Source organism: Chiloscyllium punctatum, chromosome 38 (genome assembly GCF_047496795.1).
Source record: "Chiloscyllium punctatum isolate Juve2018m chromosome 38, sChiPun1.3, whole genome shotgun sequence".
Taxonomy (NCBI): domain Eukaryota; kingdom Metazoa; phylum Chordata; class Chondrichthyes; order Orectolobiformes; family Hemiscylliidae; genus Chiloscyllium; species Chiloscyllium punctatum.
The window spans coordinates 60,742,259-60,769,070 of NC_092776.1; the positions used below are offsets into that span (position 1 = coordinate 60,742,259).

The 26,812-nt window shown below is 44.4% G+C and overlaps 1 protein-coding gene across 2 annotated transcripts in view; it reads left to right on the plus strand.

The window, feature by feature from the left end:
- The window catches only part of LOC140463661 (uncharacterized), a 68,544-nt gene that overhangs the window by 13,881 nt on the left and 27,851 nt on the right, over window positions 1–26,812 (plus strand). For both annotated transcript variants that reach the window (XM_072557986.1, XM_072557987.1), the window contains exon 3: window positions 25,893–26,054. In XM_072557986.1, the coding sequence (XP_072414087.1) occupies window positions 25,893–26,054 (162 nt within the window). The remainder of the gene's footprint in view (window positions 1–25,892; window positions 26,055–26,812) is intronic.

A 26,812-nucleotide genomic window follows, 5' to 3' on the forward strand; every position in this document is an offset into this window, starting at 1 on the left:
GGATATGATTGAGACATATAAGATTATTAAAGGATTGGACACTCTGGAGGCAGGAAACATGTTTCCGCTGATGGGTGAGTGCCGAACCAGAGGACACAGCTTAAAAATATGGGGTAGACCATTTAGGACAGAGATGAGGAGAAACTTCTTCACCCAGAGAGTGGTGGCTGTGTAGAATGCTCTGCCCCAGAGGGCAGTGGAGGCCCAGTCTCTGGATTCATTTAAGAAAGAGTTGGATAGAGCTCTCAAGGATAGTGGAATCAAGGGTTATAGAGATAAGGCAGGAACAGGATACTGATTAAGGATGGTCAGCCATGATGATATTGAATGGTGGTGCAGGCTCAAAGGGCAGAATGGCCTACTCCTGCACCTATTGTCTATTGTGTTACCTATGCCTCTCTTAACTCCCATTTGTTTACTTTGCTGAGTCCACACGTAAACAATCAAACACCATGACCATTGCTAGTAAACAGACACACAAAAGAACAATTGAACCCGACAGTCAGTGGCCAGGAGTGAACAGATGTCAGAGATGAGAGTGAGTCCAGAGATTGTGATCAAGTGGGCGAGTCAGGGGAATCAACAGAAAGGATCAAGATCGAGGGGACAGGATAGCATTTGGGTAATGGTGAATTGCATTAGAGTGTAGAAGTTGTTAGCAGAATGTGGTTTCAATGAGGGAAGATGCATCATTGCTTCTCCTAGTTCAACAATTAGGATAGTTGGTTTAGACCTGTTTCCTTAGGATTTCCCATTAGACCACAAGATTTAGGAGCAGAAATAGCTCATTCAGCCCATTGAGTCTGCTCCACTATACAATGAGATCATGGCCGATCTCATAATCTTCAACTCCACATTCCTGCTTTTTCCCTATAATCTTTGATTCCCTTACTGCTTCAAGATCTCTCTATCTCAGTCTTGAACATATTTTTCATGATCGAGCCTTGATAACCCTTTGCGCCCATTCATTACTCTCTGACAAAAGAAATTCCCCCTCACCTCTGATTTAAATGGGTGACTCCTTAATCTGAAATTATGCCCTCTGGTTCTAGACTCTCTCTCTGCTTCTACTCTGTCAAGTGCCATAAGAATCATGTTTCAATAAGATTGCCTCTCAATCTTCTAGATCCAGCAAATACAAACCCAATCTACTCAACCTTTTAGCATAAGACAGTCACTCTGAGTGAATCTTTTTCTGGACTCATGACAATATACCTTTCCTTTGAAAAGGGGATCCAACTGTTCACAGTATTCCAGCTGTGGTCTGACTTGTGTCTTATATAGTTTTAGAAAGACCTTATTTTTAAATAAAGACCAATATTCCATTTTCCTTCTGTATTATCCACTAAACCTAGCTGCTAAATTTTTGTGACTCACCCACTAGGACTGTCAAATTCCTCCATGCTGCAGCATTCTGCATTGTCTCTCCATTTTGTCCCACTGGACTGCAGGTAGGTGGTTTTTTCCCAAAGCCAGCTATTCAATGTTACATAGGAGCCTTGAACCTGTTTAAGAGCCTTACAGACATGGGCCCTGCCACTGAATTGCTTGGCACAGACCAAATATGACAGCTTTCCTAATTAATGGGCATGTGCTTCTTGAAGCTGTTTGAGGTTTGAAAGCCATTTAATGTTCAAATTAGGGGCTAGCTTTGCACACTCCAATTCATATCCTACGAATTGGAGAATTCAGCATTTCAAAGCACGGGAGTACTGGCAAAAACGCATTCGCAAAATGCCCAAGCCTGAGTTTTGAAGATTCAGAAATTAAAGCCAAAAGCAGCAAGATGAAAGAATTTGCAAGATAAGATAGTGTCTTATGTTAGAGCTTAGCATTTCAAAGCCTGTAGGTGTGGGAGGAGGACGAGGAGATGAAGTTTTTCCATTACAGGAGAGGATGACTCAGACACCGCAGAGCCTTCCAGTTTTGACATTCAGGCACAGGAAAAATATGCAGGATTGCTGATATATAAATTCTGTAGAAATAAGAGGAGAAGGGATACTTTATTTAAGTCCAGAAAATAAGGTTCCCGAAGAATCTGCAGTTTGTAAACAATCACTGAGTAAGAAAGAGTGAACTTAAATCGCAGCCATACTTAACCTTTTAGTCATTAACACCGTCTTTAATCTCTTGTTTTATTATAAAAATCTGTAGCCAGCCATCCTGTAACAGAAAATAAGTGAAACATTTGAAGGAAATGCAGTTCCCATCATCAATAGAACGTTAAATAGTTTACATTCCTGACATTTCTACACTAAAGGGCGGGGGTGTCCTTTGTTGAGGATGTTGGCGTTATTTCCATTACCACCTCCAACTCTAGGGTTTGTTATGGATCGAGAATGACCTGGTCTGATGTATAACCACAGATAAACCTGTTTGGTATAAGGCCGTTTGGGCAGGTCTATTCAAACAGCCTTACTATTATGGAGAAGATTAAAATGAAATACACTTGGTTTGCATAAAGATTTGTAGCGCGGGTGGCGGTGGCAGTTGCTGTGGGTATGTTCACTGAACTGCGAGTTTGGAGTGCAGACATTTAGTCCCCTTCCTAGGTGATATCCTCAGTGCTGTGGAGCCTCCTGTGAAGTGCTGCTGTACTGTGTCCGTTGGAATTTATGTAGTTTTGTTCCCTTTGCTTCCAGTTGCTGGTTTCAGTTGTTCATTGCAGTGGTCAGGATGTTGGGTCTAGGTTGCCAAGAACTTCATCTGCAGATACCTGGCAGAAAAACGTGACAAGGACATGCTATGACCCAATACATTAACCACTCTAACTTATATAAAATAAATCTCAGAACTGACAGCCAGACTCCTCCGACCACTCACATTTATGACAGCAAATAAACTGACAGCCATGCTCAGCCAACAACTCATCAGAACAAAAGACCCAATACCCATCGTGTGCAGGACAAATGTGGTGTACAAGATTCCATGCAGAGACTATACAAAACAATATTGGATTATCCAAAGGAGATTTTGAGGTCCCGATACACACATTACATCAAAGACGTGATTGCGCTTTTTGTTTACAGTGATTAAAAGTGAACTCAGCTCCTGAAATGCTGCCGAGAACATTCCTGGACATCGATGGGAGCCCAGGCACCGTTTCCAAATGACTGACCTCCAGCCCTCTCTCTATCTCTCCCCACACATTTTCCCTGGAGTTCTACACAGGTCTGTCCCCTAAACCCCCCTTCCTCAGATAATCTCCTCAACATTATCTTGTACAGGGCAAAGGTGGAACCTGTCAAACAGTTGCAGTAAAAAGGTGTGTGTGTGTGTGTGTGTGTGAGAGAGAGATATTTAGTGACTCACCCTCCAGCCCCAAAAGGCAGCAGCAGTAGTCTTGTTGGTCTCCAGTCTAGCTTCCCTGGAGAGGGGACAGGGGCGGATCGGGTGGGGGTCAGGTGGTGGACGGTGTTGGATGGGATTGTGAGGCGGGTGGGGGGGTGGTTTGGGGCAGACAGGGGGGCAGTGTTGGATGGGATGGGGGGTAGTATTGGATGGATAAGGGGGGGCGCGGATGGGGGTAGTGTTGGACTAGTTGAGGGGTGGGCAGGGGCAGATGGGGGGCAATGAGGGGTGGATGGGGGGAATGGTAGGCGATATTGGATGGGGTTGGGGGGGTGGACATGGTGTACGGTGTTGGACAGAGTTGGGGGGGTGAGCGGATGGGGGTGGTGTTGGATGCAGTTGAGGGGTGGGCAGGGAGCAGATGGGGGCAATGTTGGGCAGGGTTGGGGGCGAGTGGGGGGAATGGGGACGGTGTTGGATGGGATTGGGGTATGGGACGGGGTGGATGGGGTTTGGTGTTGGACAGGGTTGGAGGACGGACAGGGGTTGGGGCTTGCGCGCGGTGTGCTGCTGCCTAGTTTCCTGAATGAGGAATGGACCTAGCAGAAAACACTGAGTCCCAGAGGAAAGGCATTGAATCAATTAACCAAATAATCAATTATCCAAACGAAATAGTGCCTGCGCATTTCGTTCAGATAATCAAGGTTCCTCTGTATATGATAAACAGGCAATTACCGATCCGCATTCATGAACATCAACAAGCCACTAAACACCACGACTAGCTGTCCCTACTGTCCGTACAGATAGACGATAAGGACCACAAATTCGACTGGGACAACACAACAGTAATAGGACAAGCCAAACAGAGGACAGCCAGAGAATTCCTAGACGCATGGCACTCACCCACAGACTCTATCAATAAACATATTGTCCCTACCTAATATGCTGACCACTGCAACGAACAACCGGAAATGGCAACCGGAAGCAATGGGAATGAAACCACATAAATTCCAACTGACACAGTAGAGCAACACATCACAGGAGGCTCCACAGCACTGAGGATGTCACCTAGAAAGGGGACGAAATGTCTGCAATTCAAATTCCCAGCTCAGCAAACATACCCACAACAACTGCAAAACTTCAAACCTAAAATGAATTTCAAGGATGAAATTTCCAATTCCATTGAGATAAAGCTGATTAACGATACTGAGTGTTTAGAGTATGTTGTTTGGACCTGAGCAATACATTCAAAGTAGATGTTTTGTTTTTCTCCTCCAGCTTAATTTTGCTTCACATTCTGTATACTTTATCTCAGAGAGTGACTGCAGTGACACAAAAATCAGATAACTGATTACCATTTGCTCATGGCCAAGCCCTGGGCAAGGTTCTGACATTGTCGAGTCCTGGGTGGGGAGGGTTAAACTGGCTTCCCATCTCTACTGACCAACCCCTCTCTCAGGGGATGCAGCAAAGTTTATTTAAAAAGGGTCACTTCCTTTATCCAAGATCAAATGAAATGTGATTTAAAAGGAGATAATTTAAACAGGGGTGACATAACAAAAAAGTTAATTTATTAGTTACTAAACATGAGAAGAAATAATAACAAGCACACATACAAACAAATTGGAAATTAAACTTCAGTCCAAAAAATAGTAAAAGATATTTTAAATAGTCTCTCACATTGTTTGTGCAAAGTAAATACACCTGTAGTGGGATGTTGATAGATGGAAAACTGATTTTGAGATTCTTGGCTTTGCATCTTAGCAGAAATTCATTTGCCCTGTTTCCCTTTGACTGGTTTGTTACTTGGCCTCCAGCAGTTTAAGAAATATATACCTTTACCTGCAACACAGGGATGATGGGTGGGGATGGTTAATCAATGAAACTTTCAGAACACACTGGAGCTAAAACCCAGGTTAGTTCAAATGAGCACCTCAGCCCACTAGCACATACTACCAAGGTTGAGACTGCTTCTTAACCCTCTCCTTGCATATTCTTGGAAGGGGAAACTGCAAACATACCTCTCATACCTAATGTCCACAGTCTGAGAGACTCACAGGAGAATGCAGATCAGTTTGTAGCATTTTGTTTCCTTCCTTGATAGGTCAGGAGTGACATTCCAGGGTTCACCTCCTGACAGATATTGAATTTACATCTGCAGTCACCTTTTGGCTCCTTTCTTCAAAAATATGTTCCAGTTGAAAGTTTATCATGTCTATAGGTGATCCAGAATTACAAGCCATGCTCTTGGCATGATAATGTGTATGCAAAGGTTTTCTCTCCTAACAAAAAATGCAATTCAAATCAGTGATTTTAAATTCACAGCATTAGGTGCCTCAGTATTTATTGTAGTTTTATTGTATACTCATGGTTCATGTCCAACATCCTCTGGTAGTTACAGACTGAGAGTTTTATCTGGTGTCCCTCTGTGTACTGTGCCAGGAATGCCTGAAACTGTGACCTTTGCCCATTATGCCCCAAGCTTTAGCATATCCCTAAGCACATAGTCCTGGACATTGCATCATGTCAGTCTGCAAAACTTGATTGTCAACAGGACCATCAGGTTTCGGGCAGATCAAGGAGTGTCTTTCAGTGAGTTGATGTTCCTCCAGCAGCAGCTGATATTTATCTTGGCGTGTTTCTCTGGGAAAGGCCTGGACCTTTCCAGAGGAAAGGTACAAACTGAGGAGTGATGCCAGTTTTCAGTGTACTTCCTCCAGTTTGCCTTTATTTTGCTGGGTTTAATTATATTCCAGATAGCCCTTTACAGCTCATGGGGCCTAGGCCAATGGAAAGTGTTCACTCACCCGCTGTGTCAATGGAGCATCGTACAGGTTGGCCAGACACATGTAGACACAACGTAGTTCCTCAAGAGTTCTCCTGATATTTCCTGAGCAGCAGAAACCCTCTTTACCTATCTATTCACATTTCTTGCCAAGTATGTGCAGTAATACTCCCTCCCTCTCTTTCGATCTTTCTTTCTTTCTTGATTTGTATCTCTCCCTTTCTTCCCTCTTTGTCTTTCTTCCTTTCTCTCATCTTGCTTTCTCCCACACTCTCTGACTCTTTTTTTTTACTTTGCTTACTCATTCTCTCACTCTATTTCTCATATTCTTCCTGGCTATCTCTGTATCATACGTTTCTGTCTCTGCATTTGCATTTCTTTCTTTATATCCTTCTCTGTCTCTGTCCCTTTCTCTCTTCTCTCTCGCTCAGCCTCCTCGTGTGTCTTCTCTGTACCTTCTTCCTCCCTTTCTCTATGCCCTCTCTAGAAAGACAGTAACAAAACAATGTGACTATCTGCTTCTATCATCATACAATCCCTACGGTATCGAAGCAGGCCTTTCGGCCCATTAAGTCCACACCGATCCTCCAATTAGCATTCCACCCAGACCCACTCCCGACTCTATCCCTGAAACCTTGCATTTCCCATGGCTAACCCACCTAGCCTGCACATTCCTGGACAATATGGGCAATTTAGCATGGCCAATCAATCTAACCTGCACATCTTTGGACTGTGGGAGGAAACCGGAGCACCCAGAGGAAACCCACGCAGACACTGAGAATGTGCAAATTCCACACAGACAGTCACCCAAGGCTGGGATCAAACACACAACCCTGGCACTATAAGGCAGCAGTGCTAACCACTGAGTAAGTAATTTTCTCCCTTATGAATGCAGACGAGACATATTCAGTGTTGATTCCATTGTTGCAGCCTGTCAAACAGGCTTTTCACCACCTCCAATATATTTATATTTAATAAACAATGATAATCAATGAATTTTTTTTAAACTCTTAATTTTTGTTAATACTCTGTGGCTTGCTCACTGCAGTCTCCAGGGGTTAATGTTCAATTCCATAAAACATCAGAATTTTGCCTGTCTAGTTAGGAATGACAGCTGATGGTGTTCTTCCTCAATACACAGAGATTCCGGCATTCCACAAGAATTGTCCTATATGGTGTCTGTCCTACACCAACCTACAAGGATCTAGACAGAATACCTAGGGAGAAACTGTTCCCATTGCTGGAAATTTTGTGAAGAGAGTACAGTTTCTGTCTAGGTGCTCTGTATAGACCCCTGTCTGTGTAGGACAGACACCATCGTTAGTGACAGGAGGGGAAACTTTTCACACTGCGAGTGGCTAGGGTCTAAATGCTGCTCAAGAGGCAGAGTGGAGGAGGCAGAGTCAATCAGGGCTCTCAAAAGGGAACTGGATCTTTATCTGAAGAGAAAGGATGTGTTGGATTATGAGGAAAAGGCAGGGCAGTGGCACTGAGTGAAATTCTCTTGTGAAACATGTATTGCTGGAAAAGCACAGCAGGTCAGGCTGCCTGTTGCTTTTCCAGCAACACATTTTTCAGCTCTGATCTCCAGCATCTGCAGTCCTCAGTCCTAGTTGAAATTCTCTTGCACAGAGCTATACTAAACCTTGGAGTTTTAAAAAGAAGGTTCTTGCTGGGCAAAACCTAATTGGCAAAAAGGACAATCACTGCTTTAAAATGAAAACTAACAAGATTCATTGGACAACAAAGATTAACACTGGGTTAGTTGGGGTATGTGGGTACAATGACTCAATGTGTTTCAGTTTATCTTTCCTGTGGCTCCCAGGACTTTTGAGTTTTTCTCAGTCTATCAGTCTACAATATTCTGTGGGATGTCAGCTTAGCCAACTCTCATATAATCACAAGACTGCTCCAGGACTTCAACTCTAATTTAGCAGTCTACCTTAATTGCTGTAGCTGCACATTTCACAACCACTTGTTGAGTGCTTTGCTTCCTATATGTGTTTTTCATAAGCTATCCAGTTCAGAGTGCTGTCTTCTAAAAGCAGCTTCCTGACAAACCTCGTTAAAGCCTTTAGCCCTAATACTGAATTTGGATTTCTTCTGGCAAACCTCAAACCGATGACAAATTCACATTGACTGACAATGTCCTGGTAAGAGTTAACTTCCTAGCAAATGCTCTACTACTAACTCCTAACCTTGTCACCTAACAAGAGCCCCTTAGCAAGTTCCCTTTTGACAAACATTTATCCTAGAAATAAGTAGCTACCCTTTCTGGTGGCAACACTTAGCCCATGTCTGACATGTGTCAGCACAAATAGTAGCTTCTACCCAATTGTTAACCAAAGGGTACTGTGCTCATGGCCTCCCTCCAATAACTTAACCTTAACCCTGTGTTCGCAATGACAAATGACTTCAGACCATTCTTAACGCCGGACTCCAGTGTAAAATCTGCAACTTGTGCTTTTTGCTTCTCAAAATTGCATTTCTTGACATCTGAGGAAACACCAGCTTAAAAACCTTTTATTAACATCCCAATACTACATCGCAATTAAAATTGAGATTTCATTCCATCATTAAAGTTTGTAAAGTACAATTTAATAACTTTAGCCATATTAATTACACAAATCCAGCAAGGATGTGAAACCTAAAAGCTAGAACAGATGCAATAGCAAGACAGAGGGCTAGGAAAACTGCATAGAGGAACTCCACCTCCTGACTCTCCAAAATCTGTCCACCATTGATGAGACACAAGTCAAGAGTGTGGTGGAATACTCTCCTCACTTGCCTGGATGGGTGCAGCTCCATTAACACTCAAGAAGGTTGACACCATCCAGAAAAAATCAGCCCACTTGATTGGTACCACATCTACAAGCATCCACTCCCTCCCCCACTGATGCTTAGTAGCAGCAGTGTGTACTATCTACAAGATGCACTGCAGTAATTCACCAAAGCTTCTTAGACAGAATGTTCTAGATTTATGACCCTTCCATCTAGAAAAACAAGGGCAGCAGATACATGGGAACACCACCATCTGCAAAATCCCCACTGAGCCACTCACTGTCCTGATTTGGAAATACATCACTGTTCCTCAAGTATCTCTAGATCAAAGACCTGGAGTTCTCTCCCAATCAACATTGTAAGTCTACCTACAGTACATGGGCTACAGCAGTTCAAGAAAGCAGCTCACCACCACCTTCTCAAGGGCAACGAGGGATGAGCAATAAACACAAGCCCAGCCAGCGATGCCCACATCCCATGAATGAATAGAAGCTGTTCTACAATCGATGACAACTGGCAGAGAGAAAAGGTCAAGTCAGCAGAACTGCATTGGCTTTCAGGGCCAATGAATTCAATATCATATTCCACTTGGGATCACTAAGGCATTAATTTGGGTCTTTGATCAGCTCCTTGTTCTAAAAGTATAGATGAGCACTTTAATCTTGGACTCCAAAATTTACCAACACACGAACAGCCTTTAATATTTGTAATTTTGAACATGCTCATGCTCAATCAGCATTTTCTTTGGCTGTTTTACCATTACAAACATACAGCAACCCAGCCAGCTTTAAACTGTAAGGTGCCATATTCCAATACATGTGTTGCATGCCCTGCTCTACTGTTAAATGTCTACATTAAACCCTACATTGTCTCTATTCTTCAAAGGTATATTTTCATTTATTGCACAAACAAAATGCCAATCATTCAGCTTCATTGGATCCCCAATGCTTACACCTAGACAAAAAAGTAAACATACTCCCTGCCCCACCATTGGAAGATCAGATTCTCTGGATCGTACCCATTTTAACACAGCCTGTTGGGGTGAAGATGAAAGGATGATTGGAGAGAAGGTGCACTATGTAGGGGACTGAGCAAGAACATGGGGCTGAAAGCCAGGGATGAGTGTGGGGAGGCGAGCAAGCAATGTAGGGGATTTGAAGGATGGGTGATGAGGAGGGGTAGATGACAGGAGTCTGCAGCTGGGAGCAGGCCTTGGAGCTGTGTGTAGAAGCACTGGAGCCTGGTGATACTTGCTGGAAACTTTGGATGGATGTTAGAAAGGACTGGAAGTAAATACTTTCCCCCTTTATTCTGTCCTAGGATATGGCTGTCACTGGTGAGGCTATCATTTGTTACTTTTCCCAAATTGTCCTTGAACTGACTGGCTTGCTCAATGTGGTATCTTGGAGAAAGTAAGGACTGCAGATGCTGGAGATTAGTGTCAAGAGGTATGGTGCTGGAAAAGCACAGCTGGTCAGGCAGCATCCGAAAAGCAGGAGAGTTGACATTTCGAGCATAAGCTCTTCATCAGGAATGGGGTATCTCTAGGGAGAAAGATGCTGTGACCATTCCTGTTTCCTTGACAGGGTCTGGAGCTTAATGCAGTCTCCAACATGAAGCCTTCAAATCCATTGTACAATTCTAGGCCACTTCTAAGGGCAGTTAAGTTTCAACCACATTGCTGTGTGTCTGGAGTCACAGGGAGGGCAAACTGGGTTGGAACAGCAGATTCCCTTCCCTAAGGGACATTAGTGAACCAGATGGAGCTTTTCCCATCAGTCTATGATTGTTAAAATATGAAGCTCACCTCAGATTTGACACAAAGGACAGGAAGTTAGTAACAGTTGCAGAAACACCCAGGCTATCTAAAGCAACAACTAGTCGGCCCTTCAGGCATGGAGCTAGAGCAGTAGCACTTTGAGAAAATATGAGTTTTGCTAATTTCCCTGCCAAGTGAAAGAATCTAATCTTTAGTCTGGCTGACATTGGGGTACTCAATCTCACTGTGCAGAAAAGTTCCGCAGCTCTGGGGCAGATCAGTGATGAACTGGAACTGCTTCACTCCTTTTGGCACAAGATTGACTGCTCTCATTGTGTAATCATAGTGTTGTTCAATCCCTAATCAGAACTGTGCTCATTCCAGGGGAAACAGCAGAAGTGGTGAAGTACAAAACTGTTGATACAAAAGAAATTTGAAATAAAAAAGAAAAAAAAAGCTAGGTCAGGTAACATCCGTGGCAAGAAACAGAGAACGTTTCAGATTAGTGACCTCTCATCAGAACTGGAGAGAACTAAAAATGGAAGAGATTTTAAACTAGGAGGAGATGGGATGGTGGAAAGGATCAGGAGAATCTCTGTGATAGGGTGGAGGCCAGGGGAAGATTAAATCAGTAAAAGATTTTTCGAACAAGATGAAGACAGACTGAGAAAACCAAACCCAAAAGGAAAAAAAGGTAAAAGGTGATTAATGAGAGATCCTGTCTGTGCTGTCTTGCATACATCTAACTGTACCTTCATTTCCAGATAGTTCAGGTGTTTTTGTTTCCTGGTTTTGTGATCACCAGGGCAGTAAGGTGGAGATTACAAATTGTAAAGTAATTCAACGCTCAGTGTGCAGCCTAAGTGGAGGTATCTGCAGAGTGGTCATGTGGTCTGTGGTTTTGTTGCCCAGTGTAGAGGACAGTACACCACAAACTGTGAAGACAATCAGCTCAAATGGAAGAGCTTCCTGTGGACCCTGTCCAATGCCTATTGCCATGTCCCAGAGAAACTTAACACAAGGTTCAGGAACAATACTCAGCTCAGCATGTACCAGCATTCTGGACTTTTAACATTCAATTCAATAACACTATATCAAAACCTCTGCCTCCATCTTAAGAGAACATAGAACTTAGAATAGTACAGCATGTACAGGCCCTTCGGCCCAGGATGTTGTGCCAGGCAATTATCTAAGATCAACCTAACCTACACACCCCTCAATTTACTGCTGTCTATTTGCTTGTCCAGCAGTTGCTTAAATGTCCCTAATATCTATGACTCTAGTACCACTGTTGGCAATGCATTTCACACACCCAACACTCTCTGTGTAAAGGACCTACCTCTGATATCTCCCCAAACCTTCCTCCAATTACCTTAAAATTATGACCCCTTGTGACAGCCATTTCTGTCCTGGGGCTACCTACTCTATCTATATCTCTTATTACCTTGTACATCTCTATCAAGTCACCTCTCTTCCTTCTCTCCAGTGTGAAAAGCCCTAGCTCACTCAATCTTTCTTCATAAGACAAACCTTCCAATCCAGGCAGCATCCTGTTAAATCTCGTCTGTACTCTGTCTAAAGCATTTACATCCTTCATATAATGAGGCAACTGGAACCGGACACAATATTCCAAGTGTGGTCTAACCAAGGTTTTATAGAGCCACAGCAAAACCTAGCAGCTCTTAAACTCAAGTCCCCTGTTAATGAAAGCTAAAACACCATACGCCTTCTTAACAACTTTATCGACTTGGGTGGCAACTTTGAGGGATCTATGTATGTGGACCCCAAGATCCTGCTGTTCCTCCACACTGCCAAGAATCCTGTCTTTAACCCTCTATGTAGCATTCAAATTCGACCTTCCAAAATGAATCACTTTGCATTTATCCAGGTGAAATCCATCTGCCATTTCTCAGCCCAGCTCTGCATCCTGTTAATGTCTTGTTGTAACCTCGACACTATCTACAACACCCCACCTAGACAATAGACAGACAATAGACAATAGACAATAGATGCAGGAGTAGGCCATTCTGCCCTTCGAGCCTGCACCGCCATTCAATATGATCATGGCTGATCATTCCTAATCAGTATCCTGTTCCAGCCTTATCTCCATACCCCTTGACTCCACTACCTTTAAGAGCTCTATCCAATTCTTTCTTAAATGAATCCAGAGACTGGGCCTCCACTGCCCTCTGGGGCAGAGCATTCCACACAGCCACCACTCTCTGGGTGAAGTAGTTTCTCCTCATCTCTGTCCTAAATGGTCTACCCCGTATTTTTAAGTTGTGTCCTCTGGTTCGGCATTCCCCCATCAACGGAAATATGTTCCCTCCTGCCAGAGTGTCCAGTCCTTTCATAATCCTATATGTTTCAATCAGATCCCCTCTCAGTCTTCGAAACTCAAGGGTATACAAGCCCAGTCGCTTCAGTCTTTCCGTGTAAGGCCATTCCAGGAATTGACCTCGTGAACCTACGCTGCACTCCCTCAATAGCCAGAATGTCTTTCCTCAAATTTGGAGACCAGAACTGTACACAGTACTCCAGGTGTGGTCTCACCAGGGCCCTGTACAGCTGCAGAAGCACCTCTTTGCTTCTATACTCAATCCCTCTTGTTATGAAGGCCAGCATGCTATTAGCCTTCTTCACGACCTGCTGTACCTGCATGCTTGCCTTCATTGACTGGTGGACAAGAACACCCAGATCTCTCTGAACAGCCCCTTTACCTAATTTGATACCATTGAGGTAGTAATCTGCCTTCCTGTTCTTGCCACCAAAGTGGATAACCAGACATTTATCCACATTAAACTGCATCTGCCCACTCACCTAACTTGTCCAGGTCACCCTGTAATCCCCTAACATCCTCATCACATTTCACCCTACCACCTAGCTTTGTGTCATCAGCAAATTTGCTAATGTTATTGCTGATACCATCTTCTATATCATTTACATATATTGTAAAAAGCTGCGGTCCCAGCACGGATCCCTGCGGTACCCCACTGGTCACTGCCTGCCATTCCGAAATGGAGCCGTTAATCACTACCCTTTGTTTCCTATTAGCCAACCAATTCTCTATCCAATCTAGTACTTTGCCCCCAATCCCGTGCGCCCTAATTTTACTCACTAACCTCTTGTGTGGGACTTTATCAAAAGCTTTCTGAAAGTCCAGGTACACTACATCCACTGGATCTCCCTCGTCCATCTTCCGAGTTACATCCTCAAAAAATTCAAGAAGATTAGTCAAGCATGATTTCCCCTTCATAAATCCATGCTGACTCTGTCCTATCCTGTTACCATTATCCAGATGTGCCGTAATTTCATCCTTTATAATAGACTCCAGCATCTTTCCCACCACTGAGGTCAGGCTAACTGGTCTATAATTTCCTGCTTTCTCCCGCCCACCCTTCTTAAAAAGTGGCACAACATTAGCCGCCCTCCAATCCTCAGGAACCGACCCCGATTCTATTGAACTCTGGAAAATAATCACCAGCGCATCCACGATTTCCCGAGCCACCTCCTTCAGTACCCTGGGATGCAGGCCATCAGGTCCCGGAGACTTATCAACCTTCAGACCTAACAGTCTCTCCAACACCAAATCCTGGCAAATAGAAATTCCCTTAAGTTCAGGTCCTTCAGCCACTGTTACCTCAGGGAGATTGTTTGTGTCTTCCCCAGTGAACACAGATCTGAAGTACCCATTTAATTCCTCTGCCATTTCTTCGTTCCCAGTAATATATTCCCCTGCTTCTGTCTTCAAGGGCCCAATTTTTGTCCTAACCATTTTTTTGCCTTGGACATACCTAAAAAAGCTTTTACTATCCTCCTTTATATTCTTGGCCAGTTTACCTTCGTACCTCATTTTTTCTCTGCGTATTTCCTTCTTACTAATCCTCTGTTGTTCTTTAAAAGCTTCCCAGTCCTCCGTTTTCCCGCTTATCTTCGCTAAGTTATACTTTTTCTCTTTTAACCTTATATGTTTCTTTACTTCCCTCGTCAGCCACGGCCGCCCATGTCTCCTCCTGGGATCTTTCTTCCTTTTAGGAATGAACTGATCCTGCATCTTCTGCATCATACACAGAAATATCCGCCATTGTTCCTCCACGGTCTTCCCTGTTAAGGTATTGAACCATTGAACTTTGGCCAGTTGCTCCCTCATAGCTCCATATTTCCCTTTATTCAACTGAAATATTGTCACTTCAGATTGTACCCACTCCCTCTCAAATTGCAGATTGAAGCTTGTTGTATTATGGTCACTACTTCCCAATGGCTCCTTCACTTCGAGGTCACTGACCAATTCTGGTTCGTTACACAATACCAGATCCAGAATCGCCTTATCCCTGGTCGGCTCCAGCACCAGCTGCTCTAAAAATCCATCCCTGAGGCACTCCACAAAGTCTCTTTCTTGAGGCCCGATACCATCCTGATTCTCCCAGTCTACCTGCATGTTAAAATCCCCCATAACAACTGTAGTAACATCTTTGCGACAAGCCAATTTCAGCTCCTGATTCAACTTACCTCCAACATCCAGACTACTGTTTGGGGGCCTGTAGATGACTCCCATGAGGGTCTTTTTACCCTTAGTGTTTCGAAGCTCTATCCACACTGACTCTACATCCCCTGACTCTAGGTCCGCCCGCGCAAGGGACTGAATATCCTCCCTTACCAACAAGGCCACCCCACCCCCTCTGCCCGTCAGTCTATCCTTACGATAGCACGTGTAGCCTTGAATATTCATTTCCCAGGCCCTTTGTGTCATCGGCAAACTTACTGACCCACCCTTCCACTTCTTCATCCAAGTCATTTATAAAAACTACAAAGAGCAGAGGCCCAAGAGCAGATCCCTGGGGGACACCACTGGTCACCCATCCTCCAGGCAGAATACTTTCCATCCACCACCACTCGCTGTCTGCTTTTGGCCAGCCAATTCTGAATCCAGACAGCCAAATTTCCCTGTATCCCATGCCTCCTAATTTTCTGAATGAGCCTACAATGGAGAACCTTATCAAATGCCTTCCTGAAATCTATATACACCACATCTACTGCGTGACCACCATCATCTTGTCTCATCGCATTCTCAAAGAACTCAATAAGGTTTATGACCTGCCCCTCATAAAGCCATGCTGACTATCTTTAATCAAACTGTTTTTCAAAATAGTCATAAATCCTATCTCTCACAATCCTTTGCAGTACCTTGCTTAAGATGTAAGACTGACTGGTCTGTAATTCTCAGAGATTTCCCTATTCCCTTTCTTGAACAGAGGAACAATATTTGCCTCCCTCGAATATCCGGTACTACTCCCATGGAGAGTGAGGATGCAAAATTCATTTCCAGAGGTGCAGCAATCTCATTCCTTGCTTCTGATAGTAACCTTGGATATATCTGGTCCGACCCTGGGGACTTATCTATCTTAAAGCTTCCCAGAATTTCAAGCGCATCCACTTTCTTAATATCAATCTGTTCAAACCCGGTCCATGGTGTTCTCACTATCAACAAGGTCCCCCTCTCTAGTAAATACTGAAGTAAAAACCACATTTAGGGCCTCCCCTACCTCTTCAGACTCCAGGCACAAGTTCCCTCCACAATCCTTGATTGACCCTACCCTCTCTCTCTGATCACTCTCTTATTCCTCACAGAAGTATGGAACACCTTTGGGTTTTCCCACCAAGGCTTTTTTAATCTCCCTCCCAACTCTCGACAGTCCATTTTTGAGTTCTTTCCTAGCTACCCTATAATCCTGTGCCAGATCCTTGCTTCCTCAACCTTAAGTAAGCTTCCTTCTTCCATTTCATGAGAAGCTCCTCTTTTCTTGTCATCCAAGGCTCCTTCACCTTACCATTCCTTGCCTGTCTCAGTGGGATAAAGGTATCTTACACTTGGAACAAGTGCTCTTTAAACAGCCTTTGCATTTCTGTTGTGCATTTCCCGTAGAACAATTGTTCCCAATTTATACTCACAGCTCCTGTCTAATAGCAGTATAATTTCCTATCCCCCAATTAAATACCTTTCCATACTGTCTGCTCCTATCCCTCTCCATGGCTATGGTAGAGGTGAGGCAGTTGTGGTCACTGTCACTGAAATGCTCACCCTCCGAGGGATCTGACACCTGGCCTGGCTTGATGGCAAGTGCCAAATTCAATATGGCCTCCTCCCTAGTCGGCCTATCATTATATTAAGTCAGGAATCCTCCCTGGACACACCTGACAAAATCAACACCGTCCAGACCATCTGCACTCAGAAGGTTCTAATCAATATTGGGGAAGTTGAAGTCACCCATAACAACAACTCTGTTACATCTGCACCTTTCCAAGATCTGCTGTCCAATCTATTCTTCCATCTCTCTGCTGCTATTGGGACATCTATAGAAAACACCCAATAAAGTGACTGCTCCTTTCCTGTTACTGACTTCCATACATACTGACTCAGTAGACAAACACTCCTCAACAACAACCGCCTTTTCTGCAGCTGTAATGCACTCTCTAACAATGCTTCTCCCCTCCTCGTTTACCCCCCTCCCTGTTCTTTTTAAAAGATCTAAATCCTGGAACATTTAGCAACCATTCCTGGCCCTGTGAAATCCATGTTTCCATTATTGCCACAACATCGTAGTTCCAAGTACTGATCCATGCTCTAAGTTCATCTCTCTTATTCCTGACAATCCTTGAATTGAAACAGGCACACTTTAACCCATCCTTTTTCCCTATCAACTGTGTATCCTTCCTGACAGACTCTCTGCGTTCTATTTAGAGTCACCGATTTCTGCCTGTTCAACAACTACCCTCTCCTCTGATCTGTAGCTCTGGTTCCCATCCACCTGCCAAACTAGTTTAAACCCTCCCGAAGTGCTGCAGCAAATCTCCCGCCCAGGAAGTTGGTGCCCCTCCAGTTTAAGTGCAACCCATCCTCCATACTTATTCTGTGTGATTTTTGCTTGTTTATTTCATTGTTTGCTCTTTGACTTTTTTTTTACTTTATCCCTTCATGTTGCATTCCATTGGTTCATGCCTCATTTGGACAATACCTTCATTTCTTCATTATATCCAGACTACTCTTCTCAGCATTGCATCATGAAATCGTTTATTTAATGTTTGCTTGGTCTCCAGTCTATCACAGACCTCCTCCTTTCTTCTTCTCACAGACCTCCTCTTTTCTTCTTCCTGCTCTCTCCCCTCACTTACCCTGGCTCAAAACTCTCAAATGAAGTTACAAGTAGGATAAAATGAAGGTGAAGCAGTGGAGGGAATATACTTGTACTTCCAGAAGGTGCTTCAATAGGTAGCACAAGTTAGGCTACTTTAAGGTGAATCAGACAACAGCTGGAATACTATGAAATGTTTTGAGGACCTTACCGAAGGAAAGTTGAGTGATAGTGTGAAGTTTGCACATTTTCCCCGTGTCTGTGTGGGTTTCCTTCAATTGCTCTGGTTTCCTCCCACAGTCCAAAGAGATAATTTTCCTCCTAGACTCCATTTTGCCACCCTGTTCACATTATTCCTTGATTACTCAAGGTATCAACAATCTATCACAGCCTTGAAAGTACCATTAAAGATTGAGTATTAAGGAAAGCAAAATACTGTGGATCTAAGTCCCTTTCAGCAAAACCATTCTATTTTTATACTCCATTTCCTTTGAAATAAACCGCAACATTCCATTGCCTTTTCTAATAACTGCTAAACTTGGATACTAGCTTTTTATGATTCTTGGATGAGATTGTTCTCCATTTAAATAATATTCAGCTCTTCTATTCTTTCTGCCAAAGTTAATAATCTCATATTTTTCCATGTTATATCCCATCCCCCAAATTTTTGCCCATTGACTGTGTCTATCCCTCTGCTGATTCTGCATTTCAGTGACAGTGACCACAATTGCCTCACCTCTACCATAGCCATGGAGAGGGATAGGAGCAGACAATATAGAAAGGTATTTAATTGGGGGATGGGAAATTATACTGCTATTAGACAGGAGCTGTGGAGTATAAATTGGGAACAATTGTTCTACGGGAAATGCACAACAGAAATGCGAAGGCTGTTTAAGGAGCACTTGTTCCAAGTGTAAGATACCTTTGTCCCACTGAGACAGGCAAGTGGTCATCCTCACCACTTACCTTCCCACCTATTTTTGACTCATCCACAAACATGGTGATAGTACATTCACTTTCCTCATCATTACGATATATTCTAAAGACCTATGGCCCCAGCACTGATTTCTGTGGTACTCCTCTAGCTACAGTTTGCCAACCTGAAAATGGCCCAATTCTCTGTCTTCTGTTGGTTAGTCAATCCTCTATCCGTGCTGTTACAATACCCCCAATACCATGAAAGTTTCTCACTTAGTTCTCAACTGCTGAGCAGTGTGTCAACTTTTGCCTAACAAACCTCTCCCTTGCCCTGATTTAAACAGGAAATCCATCAGGGTTCAGGGAACATGTTATATCCTACTAACATTGTGAGAGCAGAGACCCCATCATTTCAAATTTTTATAAATTCAACAAAAAATTCTTCATGCCCTGTGCCCCCTCTTACATTATTTATATAAGAGGCACCATCTTTGGCTCATGTGTTTTGCACTGCACTGACACCTTAGTGAACTAAGTGGCTGAATAGCTATGGAGGTGCATTTTATCATCTGTTGAAAGGAACAATTTGCTCAACGTTTTTTTTTGGCTGGAATTATTTCCCACCTTTGTTAATAACCTGTGTCTTGTTTTGGTGTGTGTATCTGCTCCAAATTCCATTCCCACCCCAGCCCGAGGCTGCTGAGGTCATGGTTTAAGAGATTCTTGGCTGTGATCCGCTCTGTCACTTAGAACATAGAACATAGAACATAGAACAATACAGCACAGAACAGGCCCTTCGGCCCACGATGTTGTGCCAAACTTCTATCCTAGATTAAGCACCCATCCATGTACCTATCCAAATGCCGCTTAAAGGTCGCCAATGAATCTGACTCTACCACTCCCACGGGCAGCGCATTCCATGCCCCCACCACTCTCTGGGTGAAGAACCCACCCCTGACATCTCCCCTATACCTTCCACCCTTCACCTTAAATTTATGTCCCCTTGTAACACTCTGTTGTACCCGGGGAAAAAGTTTCTGACTGTCTACTCTATCTATTCCTCTGATCATCTTATAAACCTCTATCAAGTCACCCCTCATCCTTCGCCGTTCCAACGAGAAAAGGCCGAGAACTCTCAACCTATCCTCGTACGACCTACTCTCCATTCCAGGCAACATCCTGGTAAATCTTCTCTGCACCCTCTCCAAAGCTTCCACATCTTTCCTAAAGTGAGGCGACCAGAACTGCACACAGTACTCCAAATGTGGCCTAACCAAAGTCCTGTACAGCTGCAACATCACCTCACGACTCTTGAATTCAATCCCTCTGCTAATGAATCTTGAATTCAATCCCTCTGCTAATGTTGCTTCATTTGTGGAATCACAGCTGAGGAAACAAGCAACTCCCTGAGAAACAAGGAGACATCGGTGACAGGATAAGGAATAGGATGATGTCAGAGTGTTGCTTAGAATGTCTTGTGTGGAATTTCCGAGTTTCTTGATACAATGAGCCCTCATTCCCACTGGTGCTGGAACTGTGCAGCCTGTGGGAAAGTCCAGGAAGAGGGGAAATTGTCTGCAATCCTCCTGTTCTTATTGAACAATGTGACAGGATAGGAAGGAAAGTGGCTGTCTGATGACATTGTGTAAGCATGCAGTTGAAGGTGTAGACTCAAATATAGAACAAAGAGAAAGAACAAAAAAAAACTGACAGCCCAGGAACAGGCCCTTCAGCCCTCTAATCCTGAGCCAATCCAAATGTACTGTCTAAACCTGGAGCCCAATTCCTAAACATCTGTATCCCTCTGCTCCCCACCTACTCATGCATCTGTCCAGATGCATCTTAAATGAATCTACCGTGCCTGCCTGTACCACCTCTGCCGGCAATGCGTTCCAAACGCCCACCACCCTCTGTGTAAAGTACTTGCTGCGTGTATCCCCCTTAAACTTTCCACCTCTCACCTTGAAAGCGTGACCTCTTGTTATTGAATCCTTCACCCTGAGAAAAAGCTTGTCTCTATCCACCCTGTCTATACCCTTCATGATTTTGTAAACCTCAATCAGGTCCCCCCTCAATCTCCTTTTTTCAAATGAAAATAAACCTAACCTACCTAACTTTCTTCATAGCCAGCACCTTCCATACCAGGCAACATCCTCGTACCCTCTCTGCACCCTCTCCAAAGCATCCACATCCTTTTGGTAATGTGGCGACCAGAACTGTACACAGTATTCTAAATGTGGCCAAACCAATGTCTTGTACAATTTTAACATGACCCGCCAGCTCTTATACTCAATACTCCGTCCAATGAAGGCAAGCATACCATATGCCTTCTGGACCACTCTATCCACCTGTGCAGTAACCTTCAGGGTACAATGGACCTGCACTCCCAGATCTCTCTGCCCATCAACTTTTCCCAAGGCTCTTCCGTTCATTGTATAATTCGCTCTAGAATTAGTCTTGCCGAAATGCATCATCTCACATTTGTCTGGATTGAAATCTATCTGCCACTTTCCTGCCCAACTCTCCAGTCTATCTATATCCTCCTGTATTCTCTGACAGTCCCTTATGCTTTCTGCTACTCCACCAATCCCCATGTCATCTGTAAACTTGCTGATCATACCAACAGTGCCCTCTTCCAGATCATTTATGTATATCACAAACAACAGTGGCCCCAACACTGACCCCTGTGGAACACCACTGGTCACCTTTCTCCATTTCAAGAAACTCCCTTCAACTACTACTCTCTGTCTCCTGTTGTTTAACCAGTTCTTTATCCAAGTAGCTAGAACACCTTGCACACCATATGACTTTACTTTCTCCATTAGTCTACCATGGGGAACCTTATCAAACACCTTACTAAAGTCCATGTATATGACATCAATAGCCCTTCCTTCATCCATCAACTTGGTCATTTCCTCGAAGAACTCTATTAGGTTGGTAAGGCACAATTTCCTCCACACAGTGGGGTTCCACAGGGGTCAGTGTTGAGGCCACTGTTGTTTGTAATATACATAAATGATCTGGAAGAGGGCATGTTGCCCATCACTGATAAGCCCATTCTTTTCTAAATATAAATAGATCCCATTCCTCAGGACCCTGTCCAGCAACATTCCCACCACCAACGTCAGGCTCACTGGTCTGTAGTTACCCGGAATATCCCTACTGCCCCTCTTGTATAGGGGATAACATGAGCAACCTTCCAGTCCTCTGGCACCTCACCTGTATATAAGGATTCCACAAAGATATCTGTCAGGGCCCCAGCTATTTCCTCTCTCACCTCCCTCAGCAACCTGGGATAAATCCCATCCGGTCCTGGGGATTTGTCCACCTTAATAACCTCTAGCCTACCCAACACATCTTTCCTACTTATACCAACGTGATCCAGACTAATCAAACTTCTATCTCTAATCTGAATGTTCATCATGTTCCTCTCCTCAGTGAAGACTGATGCAAAGTAATCATTTAGAATCTCACCCATTCTCTCAGGTTCGACACACAGCCTTCCTTCATTATCCTTTAGTGGACCAATCCTTTCTCTAGTTACCCGCTTGCCTCTTATATAAGAATAAAATGCTTTGGGATTCTCCTTAATTCTGCTTGCTAAAACTATTTCATGACCCCTTTTAGCCTGCTTGATTCCTCGTTTAACACTTGTCCTTCTCTTCCAATATTCCTCCAGGGCTCATTCTGTTCTTAGCTGCCTAGACCTTATGTACGCTTCCCTTTACCTCTTGGCTAGTGGTACAATTTCTCCTGTCATCCACAGTTCACGAATCTTGCCTTTCCTCTCCTTTGCCTTCAACGGGACATGTCTATCCTGCAATATCTATAATCTATCTTTGAAGGCCTCCCACATCTCAAATGTGAACTTCCCTTCAAATAGCTGTGTCCAATCCACATTTCTGAGCTCCTGTCTAATTTTGATATAATTGGCCTTGGCCCAGTTTAGTACTCTTCCCTTAGGACCACTCTTTTCTTTATCTACGAGTATTCTAAAACTTACAGAATTATGGTCACTGTTCCCAAAGAAATCTCCCACCGCAACTTCTACCACCTGTCCTGGCTCATTCCCCAATACCAGGTCCAATATGGCCCCTTCCCTTGTCGGACTATTGACATACTGCTCTAGAAAACTCTCCTGGACGCTACTTACAAATTCTGCCCCATCCAGATCTCTGACGCTAAGTGTATCCCAGTCAATGTTGGGAAAATTAAGATTTCCCATCACCACTACCCTATTGCCTCTACATCTTTCCATAATCTGTTTACCTATTTGTTCTTCTGCCTCACGCTCACTGTTGGGAGGCCTGTAATACAGCCCCAACAATGTAACTGCACCCCTCTTATTTCTCAGCTCCACCCATAATGCCTCACTAGCCAAGACCTCCATAGTGTCCTCCTTTAGCACAGCCGTGATATCATCCCTGACCAGCAATGCAACTCCACCCCCCGCTTTTACTTCCCTCCCTGTCCTGTCTAAAGAGTCTATATCCCGGAACATTTAGTTGCCAATCATCATGCCATTCCTTCAACCAACTCTCTGTGATTGCAATAATGTCATACTCCCAAGCACCAATCCAAGCCCATCTGCCTTACACACTGTACTCCTTGCATTAGATGCATTTCAGGCCACCAGTTTTTTTGCGCTCATCTGCTCCCTGCCTACTGTTCCCTTTATTAATGCTATCTTCATAATTCCTAAAGTCTCCAGTCTCCACCTCGCTGCCTACTTGTTTTCTCTTCTGGTTCCCAGCCCCCTGCCACATCAGTTTAAAACCTCCCCAATAGCAGTAGCAAAAACTCCCCCAAGGACATTGGTTCCGGTCTGGTTCACATGTAGACTGTCCAATTTGTAATAGTCCCACCTTCCCCAGAACTGATCCCAATGTCCAACAAATCTGAACCCCTCCCTCCTACACCATCTCTCAAGCCACGTGTTCATCCTGCCTATTTTTTCATTTCTATGCTGGCTAGCACGTGGCACTGGTAGTAATCCCGAAATCACGATCTTTGAGGTCTTCCTCTTTAACTTCTCTCCTATCTCCCTAAATTCTTCCTTCAGGACCTCATCTCGTTTTCTACTTATATCGTTGGTGCCTATATGCACAAAGACAACTGGCTGTTCACCCTCCCCTTTCAGAATGCTCTTCAGCCGATCGGTGACATCCCTGACCCGAGCACCTGGGAGGCAACATTCCATCTGGGAGTCCCGTTTTCAGCCTCACACCCGCCTATCTACTCCCCTCACAATAGACTCCCCTATGACTATGGCCCTACATGTCTTTTTCCCGCCCTTCTGAACAGCAGTGCCCGACACGCTGCCATGATCCTGGCAACTACTGCCCTCTCCTGATGAGCCATCTCCCCCAACAGTATCTAAAATGGTATACCTGTTTTGGAGGGAGGTGACCGCAGGGGACACCTACACTGCCTTCCTACTCTTTTTCTGTCTTTTGGTCACCCATTCACTGTCTCCCTCAGTAATTCTAACCTGCGGTGTGACCAGTTCACTAAATGTGCTATCCACAACCTCCTCAGCATCGCGGATGCTCCACAGTGAGTCCATCCGCAGCTCCAGGGTCGTCATGCAGTCAAACAAGAGCTGCAGTTGGACACACTTCTTGCAAGTGTAAGAGTCAGGGACATCAGACACGTTCCTAAGCTCCCACATCATGCAAGAGGCACATGCCACGGGTCTGAGTTCCCCTGCCATTGTAAGCTTAACTTTATATGAACTAAAACCAAACAATGCACTTAAATATATGAGAAAGAAAGATAAGGAAAAAAAAATAAAAGCCTTACCTTACAGAATCTTCTTCTTCCGGTTAGAGGTGGGGGGGGGGGAGCAGGAGGGAGATACAACATGTGTAGTATCGCGGGTTTAACCACTGTCCAATATAAATTAAGCCCTTACCTTCCTGGCAGCCCTCACTTGACCTCACCTTCTCTCCTCACCGCTCTGTCAAAATGGAGGCCCGACTCCTGAGGTAAGTAAGTCCCTTTTTAAGCGGGAAAACTTACCTTTCCTGGCAGCCCTCGCTTCAACTTACCTTCTCTCCTCGCTGCTCTGGCAAAATGGAGCCTGAGAGTTTAATTACTATTATAACATTGAGCTGTGTAGACTCTTCAATCCACTCTCTATCTTTATCCAGAGTGCAGGCTTGTTGTAATGATGGATGTAATGATCAAAAGACATGTTGGGCAGTAAACCTGGCAGTGTTTCTCTGACCCCAGCGCTCGCAACACTGTTTCTCATTGTAATTGACTGAGATCAACAAATTTGACAAAGTTAATTGATCAAACCTCACCCAGCTCCACAGTGTGTCCCAGTCTCTCTCATCACACACACACAGTTTAAAAATTTATTTTACCCCTCTTCAATTAACAACAAAGTGACAAACCTCCTTTGAATGTCTAACTACATTTATATTGCAAGAAGATTTTGGAGATGTGAGCATTGTTGGATAGGTCAGCATTTATTGCCTGTCCCCAGTTGCCCTGAAGAAAGTGGTGCAGAGCTGTCTTCTTGAACCACTGCAGTCCATGTATTAAAGGATTCAAAGCTTGCAGGTAGGGATGATGTAGAACTTGCAGGGTTAGTGTCACTCCCAGAGACACAGGATCAGTGTCACTCTCACAGACACATGGTCAGTGTCACTCCCACAGTCATAGGATCGTGTCACTCCTACAAACACAGGGTTAGTGTCACTCCCAGTCACATTATATATGTCACTCCCACAGAAACAGGGTCAGTGTCACTGCCAGTCACGCTGTACCTGTCACTCCCACAGTCACAGGATCAGTGTCACTTCCACAGTCATACTGTCAGTGCCACACCCACAGGCATATTAGTCTCAATCCATCAGACAAAGCTCAGTGTCACTCCCACAGACACAGAGTCAGTGTCACTCCCACAGCAACACTGTCGGTGTCACTCCCGCAGATATATTGTCAATGTCACACCCACAGAAACACAGTCACTGTCTGTCACTCACACAGACACACTGTCACTGTAATATCTACAGTCACACAGTCTGTGTCACTCCCACAGACACAAAGTCAGTGTCACTCCCACAGACATATTGTTGTCAGTGCTATTCCCACAGAAACAGAGTTAGTGTATCAGTTTGGCCTGAAGGGTATTAAGAAATGTTCTCCAGTGCTGATTGTAACTTGTTAATGGTGTTCCATTGTGTTTTATAATAAAGACCATGAACTCTGCTTCCAGGTAAACCAGGAGAAGGTGGGTGATCGGGGCTCAGGTCTGGGCTACCTGGAGCACATCTGCCAGCTCATCGAGACCATAGGCCAATTGCAGGACCAGAACAAGCAGTTGCAGAAGCAAGCATTGATCACAGAGAGAGCCCTCAAAGTGAACAGGATGAAGGAGGTAAGAGGCTCCATCTGTTGTACAAAGTCTACGTACATGTAAAAGCACAGGATGAGCCTCGCTCTGGTGGGGGTCCAGTCTTGTGAGTAAGCCCAGTGTCCAGAAGGCTCAAGCTGGGGAACAGGAGCTGAAGTGGGCAGTGCATGGTGAGCAGTTAGTTTTCAGATGTCTGGCTAAGAGAAGTGTCAGAGGTGCGGGCACATCAAGAGCTGCAGATAACCAGGATGTCTAAGGGCTCATCACTGCTCATGAAAACGGGACATGTGACCTCTCTTCCCCTGGCGCCAGGTCCTGGAACCACTTTGTGACAATGGCAACTAACCAAGTGGCAGTGCCCAGGGCTAATGTCCCATTCAGTACAGTGCCCCATGAGCTGCAAATCCAATTGGAGGCCTACACAGCAGCAGTGCCAGAAGGAGCACTGGTCATTTCTGAGATTGCAGCTGAGACCATAGGAAAATGCCAAAGCACAGACACAGCCTCCATCCCTTCGGAGAGAGACAGAGAGTGCAATGGGTTTGGGAAAACCAAGTAAACAAACTTTCTATATCAGTCTGAGAACGAATTGGGGTTTGGAGGGGATCATCTTGGTGGATGCTGATACGAAGGATGTCCAAAAGAAGAACCATCCCCACCCCCTCATCATCTCCCTGCTGCCCCACTCACTGTGCTCAGGGGACCATTGAAACACCAGGAGGTTTACTCAGAGGTGCCCACTGACAAAATGCCTGTGATAGTGGGAGGAGGTCCTTTCTAGA